The 17,247-nt window shown below is 42.1% G+C and overlaps 1 protein-coding gene across 1 annotated transcript in view; it reads right to left on the bottom strand.

Annotated features, from left to right (window-relative positions):
- Nucleotides 1-17,247, bottom strand: part of BIN2 (bridging integrator 2) — a 100,915-nt gene that overhangs the window by 23,007 nt on the left and 60,661 nt on the right. The window contains exons 6-8 of the mRNA XM_075334490.1: nucleotides 13,452-13,559; nucleotides 9,996-10,081; nucleotides 7,368-7,443 (exon numbers count right to left, since the gene is read on the bottom strand). Of these exons, the coding sequence (XP_075190605.1) occupies nucleotides 7,368-7,443; nucleotides 9,996-10,081; nucleotides 13,452-13,559 (270 nt within the window). The remainder of the gene's footprint in view (nucleotides 1-7,367; nucleotides 7,444-9,995; nucleotides 10,082-13,451; nucleotides 13,560-17,247) is intronic.

Raw genomic sequence — 17,247 nt, forward strand, 5'->3', positions numbered from 1 at the left:
ATATAACTTGTTCTTTTTTTTTTTTTTTCTCTTTTTTTTTTTTTTTTTTTACTGCACTATTCTAAGTCCTGTTGTGTATAAATACGTGACTCTTCAGATTTTGTGTTATACCATGCCTGATGAAGAGACCTGAGTAGTCTCGAAAGCTTGCAATTATTACCATCTTTTCAGTTAGCCATTAAAAGGTATCAACCACTGAGGACTCTCTGTTCTTTTAAACAATTTTTTTATCTACCATTCTGTGTCATTAGCTCTTATGTAAACCTATGTGTCCCCATGGTAAAAGGCTATGACCACATCAGTCTCTTTAGGTTTTGTTCACATTACATTTTTGCCACACATCAGTGACACCACCAGAGCTCCTGTCTGAAAAACAGAATTCAGGCGTGTCCGCTGACGGGAGACACTGACTTTAATGAAACAGAGTCACTTTGTGCTAAATTTGACCTCGTTTTCATCAGTTTCGTTCTTTTTGAGGCGACCACAAGAATGCAATCAACCATGTTTTTGTGCTCGCTTTAAAAACATAGACATTTGCCAAAAGTGAGGTCAAACAGAGCAGAAGGTTGCTTTGTCTTACAATCACTGGCCCAGTTGTGGAAACACCTGAATCCCGTTTTTCATGGCTTCAGATGGAGCCACTGATGAGCGGCAAAAATAAAGATCCTGCAGTCATACGCGTCTTATATTGGGGATACACGTCTGCACAGAATTTGTACGTGTAAGTCATTTCTAGGCTGTTAGCATACTGGTTTTATTTTTTACTTTAACCACACAGAATCAGTAAAACCTGGTATCCAAGCTGTACATTGCCTTTATTAGGCTAAGAACGCACTTTGCGTTCACCTACTTGCAGTTCTAAACGTACGTTTTGGGCTTAATTGATTCGACCAAAGTTGCTTTTTTCTGAACTTTAGCGCTGAAAACGCATGCGTATTTACCGCGTTTTAGATGCGTTTTCAGCGCTTTTTACATCCGTTTTCACCTGCGTTTAGACAGATGCGTTTTGAACATCAAGACACTGCTTAATAAAGTTTTAACAGTCAAACAGAATGAAAAAAGAGAAAAAAAAGGATCAAATCTATATTAATGGGAAAAATTATAAAAATAGATATATTTCATAAAATTATAGCGGTAATATACATTTTATCGCTAAAATAGCAATAAATGCATATTTTTCTTAAATTTAATTGTCGGATTTTGTGTGTGTGTAAAGGGACATATCAAATCATTATTTTGATGTCTAAAAAGCATGTTTTCTGCACATAAAAAGCAGGTAAAACGCATGACTGATGGACTAGTGAATTGCGCTCCTGGTAACCTAATAAATAAGACACCACACACTGCGTGACATGGATTAAAATTTTGGCCACAGCAGCCCTTTATTTTTTATAAGAAAAAACATCAACAAGAAAAACAAGATTATCGGCCCAGAGATGTGGTTGTTATAAATCCCAGCCCCATATCCCCCTCCGCCGTGTACACCTAGCTCAAGGGGGAATCTGGGTATACCCCTTGATCATTTTCCTTGTGTCCGCTGAGCTCCTCCCCAGGGACCCATCTATTCCACTGTCCACTGAGCTCCTCCCCAGGGACCCATATTCCACTGTCCGCTGAGCTCTGGCCCAGGGACCCCATTAAAAACATAATTCTCCAACCAACAAAGAGGGGGTTTAAACAACCACATCCCGCCAAGACTCGCTCTTGTGACACCTTACAAGAGTGAGTTCCTCCACAACTTAATGGCTCGTTCTACTCCTTCTTGTATTCCCAACATCCATATATCAATGCCAATGTCATTAAGATGTACCTTATCATCTCTCCAAAATTGTTCCTTTGTATTTTCAAGCATCTGGTGACGTATGGCCACCCCTCCGTTTTCCAACACAAATTTTGTTATTTTTTTTTTATTAACCTTTATCCTTGTATTATTGATGCGAGCCACTGATCGCGCTGTTCTCCACATTTGTCTAGCTACTATATCCGACCAGACCACCACTGTTTCTGGGTAAGACCTCCGTAAATTCAACATATCAAGCTTTATGTTCCTAACTAAATGTCTTGATGTTCTTATTGCTAAATCATTACCACCTAAATGGATAAGTAAGACGTCCGGGGGGCGGTAGAACTCCACATGATACTGGATTTCTTTTAACAGCTGATGCCACTGCATTCCCCTCTTTCCTATCCATGTCACCCGTGCCAAGGAACTGGGCAACCCCAACTGTTTGCCATTAGGCCTGACTGCTGCACGTAAGGCCCCCCAAAAAACAAATGAATGTCCCATGATCCAAACCAGGCATTGCTGTTCAGCTCAAACAAAAACAAAAAACACAATTATCAAACAATTGTCTAAATGAAGACACAACTACTATAAGATTACCAAAATGTACACATATATATACATGTACGCCATTTATAATAAATGCAATCTAATGTAGCTCTTAAATCTGCTCGATTCCCATCTCCCGATTTTTTTAACTATGTCAGGCTCTAAGCCCCATCTAGCAGCTTCTGTGGCTGCTCCTATCCTAAATGAGTGTGAAGTGAATGCATTTGGAGACTCTCCCAATATTGTCAGGCATTTTTTAAGAACTGCTGTGAATTGAAATTGTGACAATGACTTACAATCCTCATGAATTAGTAATGAACCTTGGATATTTGGCCTTCTTGAGACATAGTTTCTAAAACAGATGACCGGGCAGGCCCTGGAACCGCTTAAAGGAAACAATGTGATCCATTTTCCTCTACCCTGTTGATCAGTTTTTGACTTTGCCAGAAAACATTCCAATCTGTCTGTGTACTGATGCATGTCCTCAGCTTGTAGACCCCCTCTGTCTGTGTACTGATGCACGTCCTCAGCTTGTAGACCCCCACTTCTGGTGGAGCTACTCGACACTAACTCGCTGATTCTAAAAGCTCCAAAAAAGGCCAGTGTGAATGCACAACTAAAGAGTAACACTTCAAACGGACTGCTACAGACTCGGCCTAGTACACTCAGTATCTGCTGCAATAACTGGAAAGAAATCGGACGCCGTTTATCTCTGGTCTTCTTACAACTTTTCCTGTAACCCTTTAGGGCCTGCTTAACTAAAAAATGCTTTGTGTAATCAGTGACGTCATGCAGCTTAAACCAAAAAACTAATCCAGACATTTTACTATTAATACTGGACAATGAAGTACCGTCCACAAAGGCCCTGCTAATGTAAAATAACAACAAGGAAACATTGTCATGTACACTGGCATCATGTGCCACTAGAGCACACAAGTCTTCCCATTCCCTCCATGCTGACTGGTACCTCTGCCATGTGCTTACACCCACAGACCGTTCTATCAGAGCGTATGCGGTGTCACTGGCAGTGACCACAGAAAATCCGGACACTTCTTGCCTTGTACCTCTGCCATCGGGGCTAACGAACGGAATCTGTCCCACTGAAAACGAGACAGAGCATCAGCCACAGAATTACACACACCGGGGACATGCACAGCTGTAATCTGACAATTTGACTTTAAACAGCGCAGCACTAGATGACGCAGCAACGTAACAACAGGCAGGGAAGAAGCTGATTGTTTGTTGATGACTTCTACAACTCCCAAGTTATCACAATGAAATCTCACTTTTCGGTTTTGCAAAATATTGCACCAAATTTCACAAGCAACCACTATGGGGAACAATTCAAGGAGTACTAAGTTTCGTGTTAACCCCTTGTTTCTCCAACTCTCTGGCCACCTATCTGCACACCACTGTCCAGAACAATATGCACCAAAACCAGTTGACCCCGCTGCATCAGTGTGGATGTCTAGATCAAAATTTGAAACCGGTGGTCTAATCCACAATGACCTCCCATTAAACTCCATTAAGAACTGTTCCCATACCGCCAGATCGTCCTTTAATGTTCTAGCCAGCCGCACAAAGTGATGTGGAAAGGTTATGCCTGAGGTAGCTGCAGCTAGGCGCCTACAAAAAACTCTACCCATTGGAATAATGCGACACGCAAAGTTCATTTTTCCTAACAGCGATTGTAGATCCTTTAATCTGATCTTACGGTGAGATCTAGCTTCTCTGACTGCCTCCAGCAGATCACTGACCTTGTCATCCGGTAATCTGCACTCCATGGCCTCACTGTCAATCAAAATTCCTAAAAACTTGATAAGTGTAGACGGGCCTTCTGTTTTATCTGATGCTAACGGTACTCCGAAACGCTTAAAAACCGACTGAATCGCTGACAATAATGAAGCACAAACAAATGACTTTGGTGGACCAATACATAAGAAATCATCTAGATAATGCAGGACGGAACGCACGCCGGCTTCCTTCTTTACTACCCACTCCAAAAATGTGCTAAATGATTCAAACAAGGAGCATGAGATGGAGCAGCCCATGGGTAAACACAAGTCTACATAAAACCTTCCCTTCTGGATGGACTGGTAAGAGTCTAAAGGCAGCTTCAATGTCTGTTTTTGCCATTAAAGCTCCTCTGCCGTACTTCTGTACCCATGCAATCGCTGTATCAAATGACGTATACGAGACTGTGCAAAGTTCCTGATCAATTCCATCATTAACTGAGCTTCCATGAGGGAAGGACAGATGATGGATCAGCCTAAACTTATTGGGTTCCTTCTTTGGGACCACTCCCAATGGAGAGACTCTTAAGTTTTCTATTGGCATTTTGGGGAATGGGCCTGCCATGCGGCCCAGGTCAATTTCTTTGTTTAGTTTTGTGGAGACAATGTGAGAATATGTATAAGCTGAAGCAAGGTTACGAGAACAGGTTAATGGGCCTGAAGTAGATGGGATCTTAAAACCTTCTGAGAAACCCTCCCCCAGCAATTGTGCTGCTTTTCTATCTGGGTACCTGCTTAGATAGCCCACCATCTCCCCGAGTCTAATTGGGGTTTCCCCCTTTTTGGTTAATCTCTGCTGTTGGGGTTTTATTTCGTGTAAAGCATTTTGATAGGCTATGGTTTCCACTACAGAAGGTGCATTCATGTTTGTACCTGCATGTGTTTCCGAATCTGCACTGGCTATCATTGAACTGCCAGCAGCAACCTTTTCTGTTTGCTGCCGACAATCCGATTGCTGGTGATCTGCCGACATAGCCCTGAAAGGGCTGATTAACCCCACGTGGCGCTGTCATGAGACGCATCCATAAACCAATATCTTTGTGATCCCAACGAATCCCTTGGCGACCAGCCTTTCGTTGGCGAAACTGCTCATCATAGCGCAGCCATGCTAAACCTCCATACACACGGTGCGCCTCCCCGATAGAATTCATGTAACAAAATAAGGCAGAGCAATGTTCAGGAGTTTTTTGGCCTATTACACTTGCTAAGATGGCAAAGGCCTGGAACCAATTGGCAAATGTTTGGGGGATGAGACGATAGCGTCCTTCTTGTTCCTCTCTTTTTCTCTCATCAAACCTTACTCTATCCAAGTTATATTTTTCTAAGGGCAATAATGAAAATATTTCCACATATTCGTCGGCCCAAATCTTCTCCCTAACCTCCTGTTTCAAATGAATTCCTAGAGGACCCTCAAAACATACATATAATTCTCCTTTTGCTGCATCAGATAATGTAACCCCTTGTGAAATTACTGCGTCCTCCTGTGTCTCTGGATCAGCACACGACTGACTTACCACCTCCGATGTCCGGCGACCATTTCCACACCATGCAGCAATAGGAGAAGAAGTTATGGGTAAGCTAGACTGACTCAAAGCCTCCTTAACCCCTGACACTAATTGCTGTACTACTGAATTAAGATCCCATCCTACATTGCCGGGAACTGTACCCCCAACTGCGCCCACTGGACTCATTACAGGTATTGTTACACTAGATATAGGACAAGAAAAATTGTTCTCACCAATACCTGGCTGCGTCCTAGGTTGACCAGCCGTCCGTGACGTATTAGTTATAGTCTCTACAGCCCCTTCATTATTGAAGTGCTGCGTGCTGCTGCCCTCTAGTGGGGAGTCGTTATCTGTGTCATAGTCATTGTCTGGAATCTCTGCTGAGTCTTGTAGCTGTAGATTTATTGCCTGACTCCAATCCTGAGCCGGCCGATGAAGTCTTTGTCTGGTTAAAGTACTTTTGCGCAGTTGTCTTTTTGGATTCCTACCACTCCTCGTGTAATGTGAACCCGGATCCGGAAAAGTTGTGTGTCCTAAGCCCATCCCCCCGTGTTGGTTTAGTTCCTGGGGTGAGGCCGTATGATGTCCTCTAGAATGATGCAAAGATTGTTGAGGAAGTTCTAAGGATTCATGGTGGGCTGTGGTCACGTCAGTTGTAGCTTGTGTGGCTGCTTCTCTGGCTGGCACCTCAGTAGAGCTGGACTTTCTCCTTGCACTTCTTGGTGTCTCTCTGGTTAGATGGTCTGGCTCTTTTCTCTGTACCTTGTTCTTCTGGTACTGTAGTTTCCTTCCTGGTTTGTAAGAAGGATCAGAGGCCGTGCTGCGCTTTGCTCTTTTCCTAGAAGTAACAGAAGGACTTATGATCCTATTGTGAGTCCTATTGGCCATTTCAGAAGTTAGTCTCTCAGGAGGTCTTGATCTTCTTAGAGTTTGATGTTCAGAAAGTTCAGAAGGGACAGATGCTGTATCCCGGGCATTCTTCAGCAATTCGTCTAGCTGGGCCTGAATCCATTCGGGCCTACACGTCAAAGCCGCAGCCTGAACAGTCTTCAGCAAGGCATCCATACTGCTGGTTCAGTCTTTTGAGTCCAGGACAAAGGAATGACACCTTAACATGGGACCTATTTCTTATATGGCCCCTGCCCCCATCTCTCCTCCTGCTCGCTGACCCCCCACCACATTCCTTAGGTAAAAACCCCATCCCTTACTCCTTAACCCTTTCCTGGATCTATCACTGCCTCAGTCATGTACGTTACGGCTATCTGCCTTCACTCTGCTGGAATTTGAAGGAATCTTGGTTTTTGCCATTTCTCATAGACTTCAATGTTAGCAAAACGTACCCAAAATGGCAAAAACAACTGACATGCTGCTTCTTTGATCGCATGGTTTTGGCCACAAAATAAGCAAATTTAACGCAGCGTTTAGAAACGCAAAGTGCGGTCTGAAAATCACCATTTTCCATTGACTTTGCTGGAAAATCAAAATGCATGCCTTTTGGCATGAAAAAGGTACTTCTCAAAACGGACCTAAAAAGCACCTGAAACACAGGTGGAACCGCAAAGTGCGTTCTTACCCTTAGAACACAAGGGCTGTGTATAAAGATGTGAGTGAAGATAAAGCTAAATGTGGCGGAAGCGTCCTAGTGTTACACAAGCGGAGATTTTGCACATTTCCCCTTTTATTATTCAATACATTGTTTTGCTATTTAAACATTTTTTGTACTTATCTTGCCCCTACCTTACTCATCTCCTTGTAGAAAACGTCTCTAAGATTGGAAATATTCTGGAAAATGGTCACATAACATCCAATTCGACTGTCAGAAAACATGAGTTATCGGATCAGTGTGAAATAGGAACATATCTTTGGACAAGAAAACATCTACACACATTATATCACCACAGTCACTGTTTGAGAGCAATTCAGTACTATGAAGAACAAAAACTATAACCACATATTAAATTTAACAAGATAAAATGTTTAGTTATACATTGTTTGCCCACCATTCGGAACCACTTTCTTTTTTTTCCCTATATATTTAGGGCTTAAAATCATTTTTTTAAGATTGGATTTCATTAAATGTATTGTATGGTTTGCCGTCTATAGTTTCTGTGCTGTACTGTAAATTCCTGGCTGAATGAGTTAATTGAGAATCCATCAGTGAGATCATTCAGATAGTCTAACAGAAGCGTTTGTAACTCTTTTATCTATCTTTTTCGGAGCTCCTCGGATGATTTAAAGGGAACCAGTCACCAGGATTTTCGTACATAACCTAAAGCCAGTGCTATGCTGGCACTATCAGGCTGATTCTATACATACCTGTAGTGGGCAGCTCGGATGTTTAGGTTTTGAAATCCAAGAAAGTAAAGTTTATAAAATCAGCAGCTTCTTGAGTGACAGCAGCTGAGGATCAGATAATATATTCATAGTTATTACCTCCCCCTGTTAGAATTAGCATAAGTATTATACAAACTATTCACTTTGTTTCTTGCAGGACCTGTGTGAGGTCATACCCATGTGACCTGGTATCTTTGTTGGCTGAGGCCCCGCCCCTTCTGGTCACATGGGTATGACCTCACCACAGATCCTCAAAGAGACAAAGTGAATCGTTTGTATAATTCTTATGCTAATTCTAACAGTGGGTGGGGATAACTATGAATATATTATCTGATCCTCAGCTGCTGTCACTCAAGAAGCTGCCAATTTTATAAACTTTACTTTCTTGGATTTCAAAACCTAAACATCCGAGCTGACCACTAAAGATATGTAAAGAATCAGAATGATAGTGCCAGTATAGGACTGGCTTTAGGTTATACACGAAAATCCTGGTGATTGGTGAGCTTTAAGACCACAGACGACATTACAGCTGAATACACACAAAATCATAGAGCCTTTAAAAGCCAAATGATGTAAACATTTTAATGAAACCCATTTGCAAAAATTATTTTAAGCCCAAAATAAATACATTTGTATGGAAAAAAAATGTCCCCAAAGGTCTACAATCTGCAAGGATCATCTTATATATTCACTATGGCGTTACATATACAGTAATTCTTTAATGTATATCTATTGGTCATGTTGCTTACTTTATAAATATTAACAATTCAGCTAATGGGGGGTACTGTCATGATGAAATCAAATTTTATATGAAAACATTCAGTGGATAGGAGGCACTGTCTATAGAGGCTGTATTCTACCTAAGTCGATAAAAGAGGGGCTGCTGACACTGTCTTCAGCACAGCACATCATGAAAACCCCTCTTTCCACTGACAATATCTGGAAAAGCAGCCACAGAGACTTTGATATCCCCGTGCAATTACTTAGTATCAGAATGACTGACTATTTCAGATTGTCAGGAAATATTAGGCAAGTAATGGATTTCCATGTGGCCACTAGAGGGCAGTAGTGATATTATTCAGTTAGGAACTTAGGAACTAATAGAACTAATAAAAATGTTACTCATCTTGACATGGTGATATTCAGATTGTGCTTAATGAAGTAGAGTCTACAATAAATATTTATTATCCACCTTTCCGAATTTTACTTTTGAGCTGATGAATTATCTCCAAGACCTTTACAATTTCTGACCACCTTATAATAGCCACATATAAGATCTCTACTGATGTTGATGGAAGTTGTGCAGATAGCTAAGCCAGTGACCCATAAGACTTCATGGAAGGTAGGTTGTAGATGCACCTACCAGAATTTCCTATTGCTGACCTCTCATTATTCTCTACTTCTTCAGTGTCTGCACAGAGCCTAATGTAATGATCTTTTTCAGTCAGTATCTTTCTACCAGGCACTGACTATGCATTATGGTGCTATACCCCAACTAAGCTATTTGAACGTCAACTGTGAATACCCTTCTTCTCTGGCACCATTACAAGATAAGTAAAGCAATGCATTTTCAAGGTTGAGCAACATTGTTTTTAGATTATTATAATTTATAAACATTAAAATGATCATTAAAAGGGTTTTCTTATCATAAATGTGTAATATTGCAAAGTGCTTGTAAAAAACAAGTAACTACTTATTAAAAGTCCACTCAGTTCTCGAGAATGAAAAGATTTTTAATATAGTTTACTGCATGTCACCTAAGTTACTGGCCACCTCTACAGTCTATCAGTAGTGGCATGTTTCCGAAGCAAGGAATGCAGTGTTTACAAGCTTTTTGCTTTAGCGCTTACAATCGCTGCTCTTTAGCTGGCTGTATTGTGGCAATGCATATCTGCCTCTGATTGCAGCATGGGACCGCACACATTTCAAGCCAGCAGATCAGCCATGCGTCGTGCCCAAATTGTCAATTTTTAGAAGTGCACTTCCCCCCAACTGCTCCTGAAGAAGGAAGTTTAGAAGAACCTTATGTACCTGCTGTAGAGAACTGGAAGCTCTTCTCTTAATTCTTTGTTCAAATCTTCAAATATCGTCTGAGCTTTATTAAAATCTTCTTCTGCCTACGTAAAATATTGATTTAATTTATTAATAGATCAAAACTCTATTGGTCACATACAAGCCACCACCAGACACAAAACATCCACGCATTCCCTATCTCATATGCATGGCCTGCTCTATACACATATACTAACTAGAACTATTAGGCTATGTGCCCACGGGGACATTGTCCTGCGGATATATCCGCAAGACATTCCGCAGGTGCTCCCAGAAATCCGCAACAGAACTTTCTCTGTTTCAATGCTGCGGATATACAGAGGAATGTCGTGCGGATATGGTGCGGACATTCTGCATTGAGGATACAGAACCATAGCTTCGGCACTGCATCCTCAATGCAGAACAAGTGCTGCAGTGATCGGGGAAGTTTATACTTACGGTACCTCCATCATGCAGCACCTCGCTTTCCGGCGGCCGGGTCACTGTCAGGCAGCATCTGGTTCACTGTGCTGGAGGTGGGCGGGCCTGAACTAGCTCCGGCTGTCACATGACCGGAGCTCGTGCAGGCCTCGCCCACCTCTTCCTTCCTGTACCTGGCTGGATCCACCGCGCTGCTGTACACCGGACGGAGAAAGTGACTCGGGTCTCTATCAAGGCAGGTAATAATAATTGACAATAATTGGCAATAATTGACATGCTGCAGATTTTTCCGCACGAAAATCCACACGATTTCCGCTGCGGAAAAATCCGCAGCGTGGGCACAGCATTTCCCAAATGCCATAGAAATGGCTGGGGAGTAGCTGTGCTGCAGATTTCTGGAAAATCCGCGGCTTTTCCGCGAGAAATCCGCGGCAAAATCCGCGCATTTTCCGCAGCGTGGGCACATAGCCTTAGTCTGATGTCACAGCTCTTCAGAGGCCCCAGGTCTCCTGCAGCGCAGTGTGACCCAGAAGTGCCTGTTACCAAACTCTATGGCGTGTCAGAAAAACGCTTCATAGGCTTTGTTCGTCGAAATCGCTGGACTATTTCGGACTTGCGAGAGAATTTTTTTTTTTAAATGAAGTGGTTAACGAGAGTAAATATCTTGTTTTACTTCTCTGTGTTTGTATGTTTGTAGTTTTTTCAGGTTTTCATTTGTGAACTATGCTGGATTCGTTGGACTACAGTGGATTTTTTTTTCTTTCAATAAAGTGGGGAATGAGGGAACGTTTGAGGGAGTGTTTATTCTAATAAAGGATTTTTGTGTGTCTTTTCTTTATTTGATTACTGTGTTAGTAATAGAGGTGTCTGTCAGACACCTCCACATTACTAACCCCAGCACTTGATGCCAGCTGTGTTTTGGACAATACACATCTGACATCAACTAATAAAACCATTACTCTGATTGCCACCACACCAGGGCATTGGGAAGAGTCGAGGCGAAGTGCCAGAATTGGAGTATCTTGTAATGCTCCATTTCTGGGGTGGCTGCGAGCTGATATTTTTTGGCTGGGACGGGCCCAATAACCATGAACCTTCAAAGCCTGATAATATCAGCTTACAGCTGTCTTTTTTTAACTTTGCAGGTTATCAAAAATGGGGGGAAAGTCCCATGTGTTTTTTAAAAATTATTTATTTGTTTAATAGCTGTGCACAATCTACCTAGCCATCTATAGTTGCACATCTTTAACACATTAACAATATTAATTTCAGTGTCATGCATTTTTTCTGGTCCGTGTCACATGGACACGGTACACACTGATGGCACACAGATGACACACCCATATACACAGATGGCCAAAATGGAACATGCAGCACATTTTTTTGTGTGCACATGTGAAGGGAGCCTAAGAAAGGGGAGAGAGAAAGGGGGAAAAGTGTGTGAATAATAATGTTTAAAATTTAACTTATTATTTCATTGTAAAATTGAGAACCTATAAAAAATTTAAACCGTGTTCATAAAAGACTTGAACCTAAAGTGTACCATATTATAGTAAGTTCTTGGTCCAATAAAAACCTGATATGCAATATACACAATATCGTAGAGGAATAGCCAAGATCCCTTTCTTAACCAATTGGATATATTGAGGGATTCATTAAATTTAAGAAAATATTTATCTGTTGACAGAGTTTAAATAAGGCCAATGTCAGACAAGCGTATAGTGTCAGATGCGATCTGCTAACGCACTTGCTCGGCTCAAATGCTGCTGCAAGTGTTATCTGACTTGCACCATCAAATAACATTGGCAAGAGTGCAACGTAAGATTTTCTCGCATTGCACTTGTCCGATTCATACACTAGTGTGTCAATGACCATAAAGTAAAACACAGTATGAAATTAACTCTTCAAAGAAATCTTGTCCAATAAATGGTATGCCTGCACTTTATAGCATAATGGCAGGGTAAAGATAGGGGCAAAATTATAAACATGGTCACTAGCGCTCCACAAGGAATGGGAAGGGGGCTATACTTGACTCTGCGGGTATGGAGGTGATGTCAGGGGGGGACACAGGACTGAAAATATCAGTTAAATCTATAAAAAAAGGGGGGGACGGAAGGGAATGGAAGCTGCAGGCAGTTGGCAGGGTCCGCGTAAACCTGTCTAAAAGAATAAATGAAAAACTACCGCGCTAACTGGGTGAGTGGGAAAAGGGAGTGAATGGATAGACCTAAGTTTAGGTATACAAATATGGAGACACAGCAGGGAATTGGTAAAATGTAAACTGATTTATTGTATAATAATTAAAGATAAAACACAAGTTTTAAAATTATAAATAAAAACAAAACAAACCCTCTCAACAATACCTCCACACAGAGGTTTTTGTTTTGTTTTTATTTATCATTTTAAAACTTGTGTTTTATCTTAAATTATTATACAATAAATCAGTTTACATTTTATCAATTCCCTGCTGTGTCTCCATATTTGTATACCTAAATTTAGGTCTACCCATTCACTCCCTTTTCCCACTCATCCAGTTAGCGCGGTAGTTTTTCATTTAAAGATAGGGGCAGTACACTCACATATTGAGTACAGAGTGTAAATGTTTTTCCTGAGCTCACACTGTGGACGTGTGCGCTATAAGCTGATAACATATAGTCGTATAGCATTTCATGCAGGTGGACACGCTGTCGGTGTGCCACATGTACTTTACTGTTACAGATGCATAGGGATTATGAGTATACAAGTGAAGGATAGCACTATGAGGGACAAATAGCACTAGGCAGCACCACAATTCCACGCAACAGAGATTGTGAAGATAGTACAACTCACACAATAGTCGTTGTAAAACTGTGCAAAATTGTACGATACAGTGAAGTCTCTAAGCTGGAAGAACTATGGACTGTGATTCATATATGCTGATCTGCAATGCACTTGTGGTAAAGAGACGACCAGCACAACCAGACCAAATGCGTTTAGTTGTAGGCTTCGAACCATGACTGACCAGCATCCTCTCACCTTTACAATTTTTGCCTCATCTTTCTTCTTAGCGCTTTGCAGTGCTTCCAGGTGGTGTCGAGCACTGTCATAATCCACCAGTTTTCTCCCTCGCTTACCAATTCTTTCCTGTAGAGTGCATAATACAATATAGTATAGATTTAACAGACTTGAACAACTGCTAGCCAGTTAATAGACCAACAATATATTTAGATCATATTGAATATTTTCCCATGTTTATATCTATTTTCCACATGGCTGAAGTTTACCTCCAAAAAGATAAACCTTACAGTGATTTTGCACAGCTCCTCATTCTCTACTATACGAGTATTAATTCACAAGTTTGCAACTTGGAGTTATAAGTTGGGCTAGATTTTGTGATGTATACCTCCGCAGGTACTGTTATGTATAGCTTTACGAGTATTTACTGAATGCCTCTATAAAGTGTAGCATTGTCAATTACATTATTCAATACAGTTGAAAAAGTTATACAAACACAAATCAGCCCTATGGATACTAAAAGGACATTTATTTTTTATCTGTCAGATTAATTGCTCCCTATAAATATGTCTGGTACAGTACATGCATTGTGAATACACTCTAATGCCGGCGTCACATGGTACAATACATCGGGCGATATGTCGTCGGGGTCGGTAGTGACGCACATCCGGCATCGTCTGATATATCGTAGCGTGTGACAGCTACGAGCGACTGTTAACGGACAAAAATACTCACCTTATTGTTGCTCGTTGACACGTCACTCATTTTCAAAAACTCGTTCTTCCTTCTGCGCGCCGGTTGTTCATCGTTCCTGAGGCAGCACACGTAGCTCCGTGTGACACCTCGGGAACGACGAACTGCTGCTTACCTGCGTCCCGCCGACAATGCGGAAGGAAGGAGGTGGGCGGGATGTTATGTCCCGCTCATCTCCGCCCCTCCGCTTCTATTGGCCGGCTGCTGTGTGACGTCGCTGTGACGCCGAACGTCCCTCCCCCTTCAGAAAGAGGATGTTCGCCGCCCACAGCGACGTCATCTGGGAGGTAAGTACGTGTGACGGGGGATTAACGACTTTGTGTGCCACGGGCAACTAATCGCCCGTGACGCACAAACGACGGGGGCGGGTACAGATATAGGTATAGATCGTCTCGTGTGAAGCCCGCATAAGGGTATGTGCATGCAATATCTTTTCGAGGTGGGCAAATTGACCACATTTTTCAACAAGATGCTTCAGGAAACACCAGCTTCTGTTTAATTGAAACATTTTTTAATTGTTTTATGGTTATTTACTGTACCGCTTTTTGATGCTTTTGCCCACTATAATTTTTTTTGAGTAGTTTACTATAGTTTTTGGGTAGTCCTTTTCACTGGTGTTTTGTAGTTTTTCTTTAACTCCATTGAATCACAAATAAACCATTAGTTCAGTTGTTATTTGTTTGTCTTTTCTGCCTTGAGTTTTGTCTTAGACTGGTTTCACATAAAGATTTTTTTAACTGCGGCATGAATATATTTTTTGCCGCAAAGCCGGATACTTTACAAATGCGTTGTTATTTCAATGCATTTGCAATGGAATCGCGGCAATATGCGGTCACATGTGGTTGCGTGCGGCACACACTGGATCCGTTGCTTTGTGGTATTGTACCTTTTTTCAAAAATGCTACTTGCAGCGTTTTTGTCCTCTGGCAAAATACTGCATGTCAATGGATCCATTAGATTGTGGCGGTAGGTGCAATGTATTTCAATGGGCGCCGGATCCTGCTGTACCGGAAGTCGCCGTATCCTGATAGACAGGATCCTGTTTTCTGTACTGAGCATGCCCACAAAGCAGCCTGGCATAGTCAGTACAGAAATCTCGCTCTCTCTCTCTCAGACAGAAGACCAGGATTGTGGAGGGGTGAGAGGGAGTAATAAAGATGTAGTCCCTAAGTGTGTCTGTGTATTTATTTGTAATAATGTCTTTTTTCTCTGTGTGGTGTCTTTTTTTAACCCTTTATTGGAAATTCTTAATCGCCGGGTCAAACTTGGCCTGACATTAAGGATATCGGGCTTTATACCAGCTGGTAAAACAAAGCTGGTATTAACCCCTTATTACCCAGGGCCGCTGGAAGAGTTAGATACCCAACTGGGTACAAATATGCAGCTGGGGAGTGGGGGCAGCCCATATCTGCCTGCTGTACCTGGCTAGCATACAAAAATATGGCAAAGCCCACGTCATTTTTTTTTAGTTTTTTGGCAAGAAAAATAAAAAAAAGGGCTTCCCTGGATTTTCCATTGCCAGTGAAGGTAACACCAAGCAGTAGGGGTCAACAGCCAGTAGCTACTTGGGTTGCCTTTAGTAATAGAAAATGCAGCGGGAGCCCTCCCATTATTTTTGTACCCCTAACCCTAGGGTTAGGGTTATGTGTTTGTGGTTTTTGTTTTTTTTTATTTTTTAATGAATATAAAATAAAATAAAAATTGACATGGGCTTTGCCCATCGAGCACCCGAGCATTTTACTGCTCACTCATCCCTACTCCTGACAACACAGCCAGCAGAACAAGTAATCAGATCAGCTGACTCCAGTCCCGGCTGATTGGTTGTTCTGTGTTCCCCTGCATCAATTGCAGCGTGTGCAGGCTGTGAAGTCAGCTGAGTTCGTCCGGCACTGGATTCAGCTGATCTGAACTCAGTTGAACTCCAGCCTGCACACTCTGCGATGGATGCAGCGGGACAAAGAACAAGTAATCGCCAACACTGGAGTCAGCTGATCTAATTACTTGTTCTGCTGACTATGATGTCAGGAGTTCAGCTGAGTTCAGATCAGCTGACTCCAGTGCCGGCCGAACTCAGTTGAATTCCACTTCTTGCACACGCTGCGAAGGATGCAGGGGGACACAAAGCAATTAATTGGCCAGCACTGGAGTCAGCTGATCTGATTACTTGTTCTGCTGACTATGATGTCAGGAGTTCAGCTGAGTTCAGATCAGTTGACTCCAGTGCCGGCCGAACTCAGTTGAATTCCACTGCCCACACACGCTGCGATGAAGACAGGGGGACACAGAACAATTAATTGGCTGGCACTGGAGCCAGCTGATCTGAACTCAGCTGAACTCCTGACCACACAGCCCGCACATGGTCACACGTGATTGGCAGCAGGCAGTGACTGCTGTTAACCTGCATCCATCGCAGCATGTGCGGGCTGTGAGATCAGGAGTTCAGCTGACTCCCAATCAGCTGACTCCAGTGCTGGCCGATAAATTCTGTGTCCCGCTGCACAGCAGCCATAAAAAGAAAAAGTAGAAGGAACCGGTAAAATAAAAACTGCTGTTGCACATTCAATCCACAGGATCCGGTCATATGCGGTTTGCGTTTTTTGCCTACAGGCAAAAAAGCTGATGTGAAGAAACTAGCCTTATCTAAGTGAAATGCATGCTTGTTTGGGTTGAGATCTGGTGATTGACTCAGCCATTGCAGAATATTCCACTTCTTTTCCTTTAAAAAAACCTCCTGTATTGCGTTTGCAGTATATTTTGGGTCATTGTCCATCTGTAGTGTGAAGCGCTTGCTACATTTGGTTCTATCTGTGCAGACTGTATAGCCCTGTACACTTCAGAATTCATCCACCTGCTTCATGGCCATTGGAAGCCATGCATGCCCGGCCATCACACTGCCTCTACCATATTTTACAGAGGATGTGTTATGTATTGGACCATTCATGAACTGCGCCAGGCCTTCTCCATATTTTCTTCTTACCATCACTCTGGCACAGGTTTCATCTGTCCAAAGAATGCTTTTTCAAAACTGTTCTCTTAAGACTTTTTTTTAAGTGTACAACTAAGG

Source organism: Anomaloglossus baeobatrachus, chromosome 2 (genome assembly GCF_048569485.1).
Source record: "Anomaloglossus baeobatrachus isolate aAnoBae1 chromosome 2, aAnoBae1.hap1, whole genome shotgun sequence".
Lineage (NCBI taxonomy): Eukaryota > Metazoa > Chordata > Amphibia > Anura > Aromobatidae > Anomaloglossus > Anomaloglossus baeobatrachus.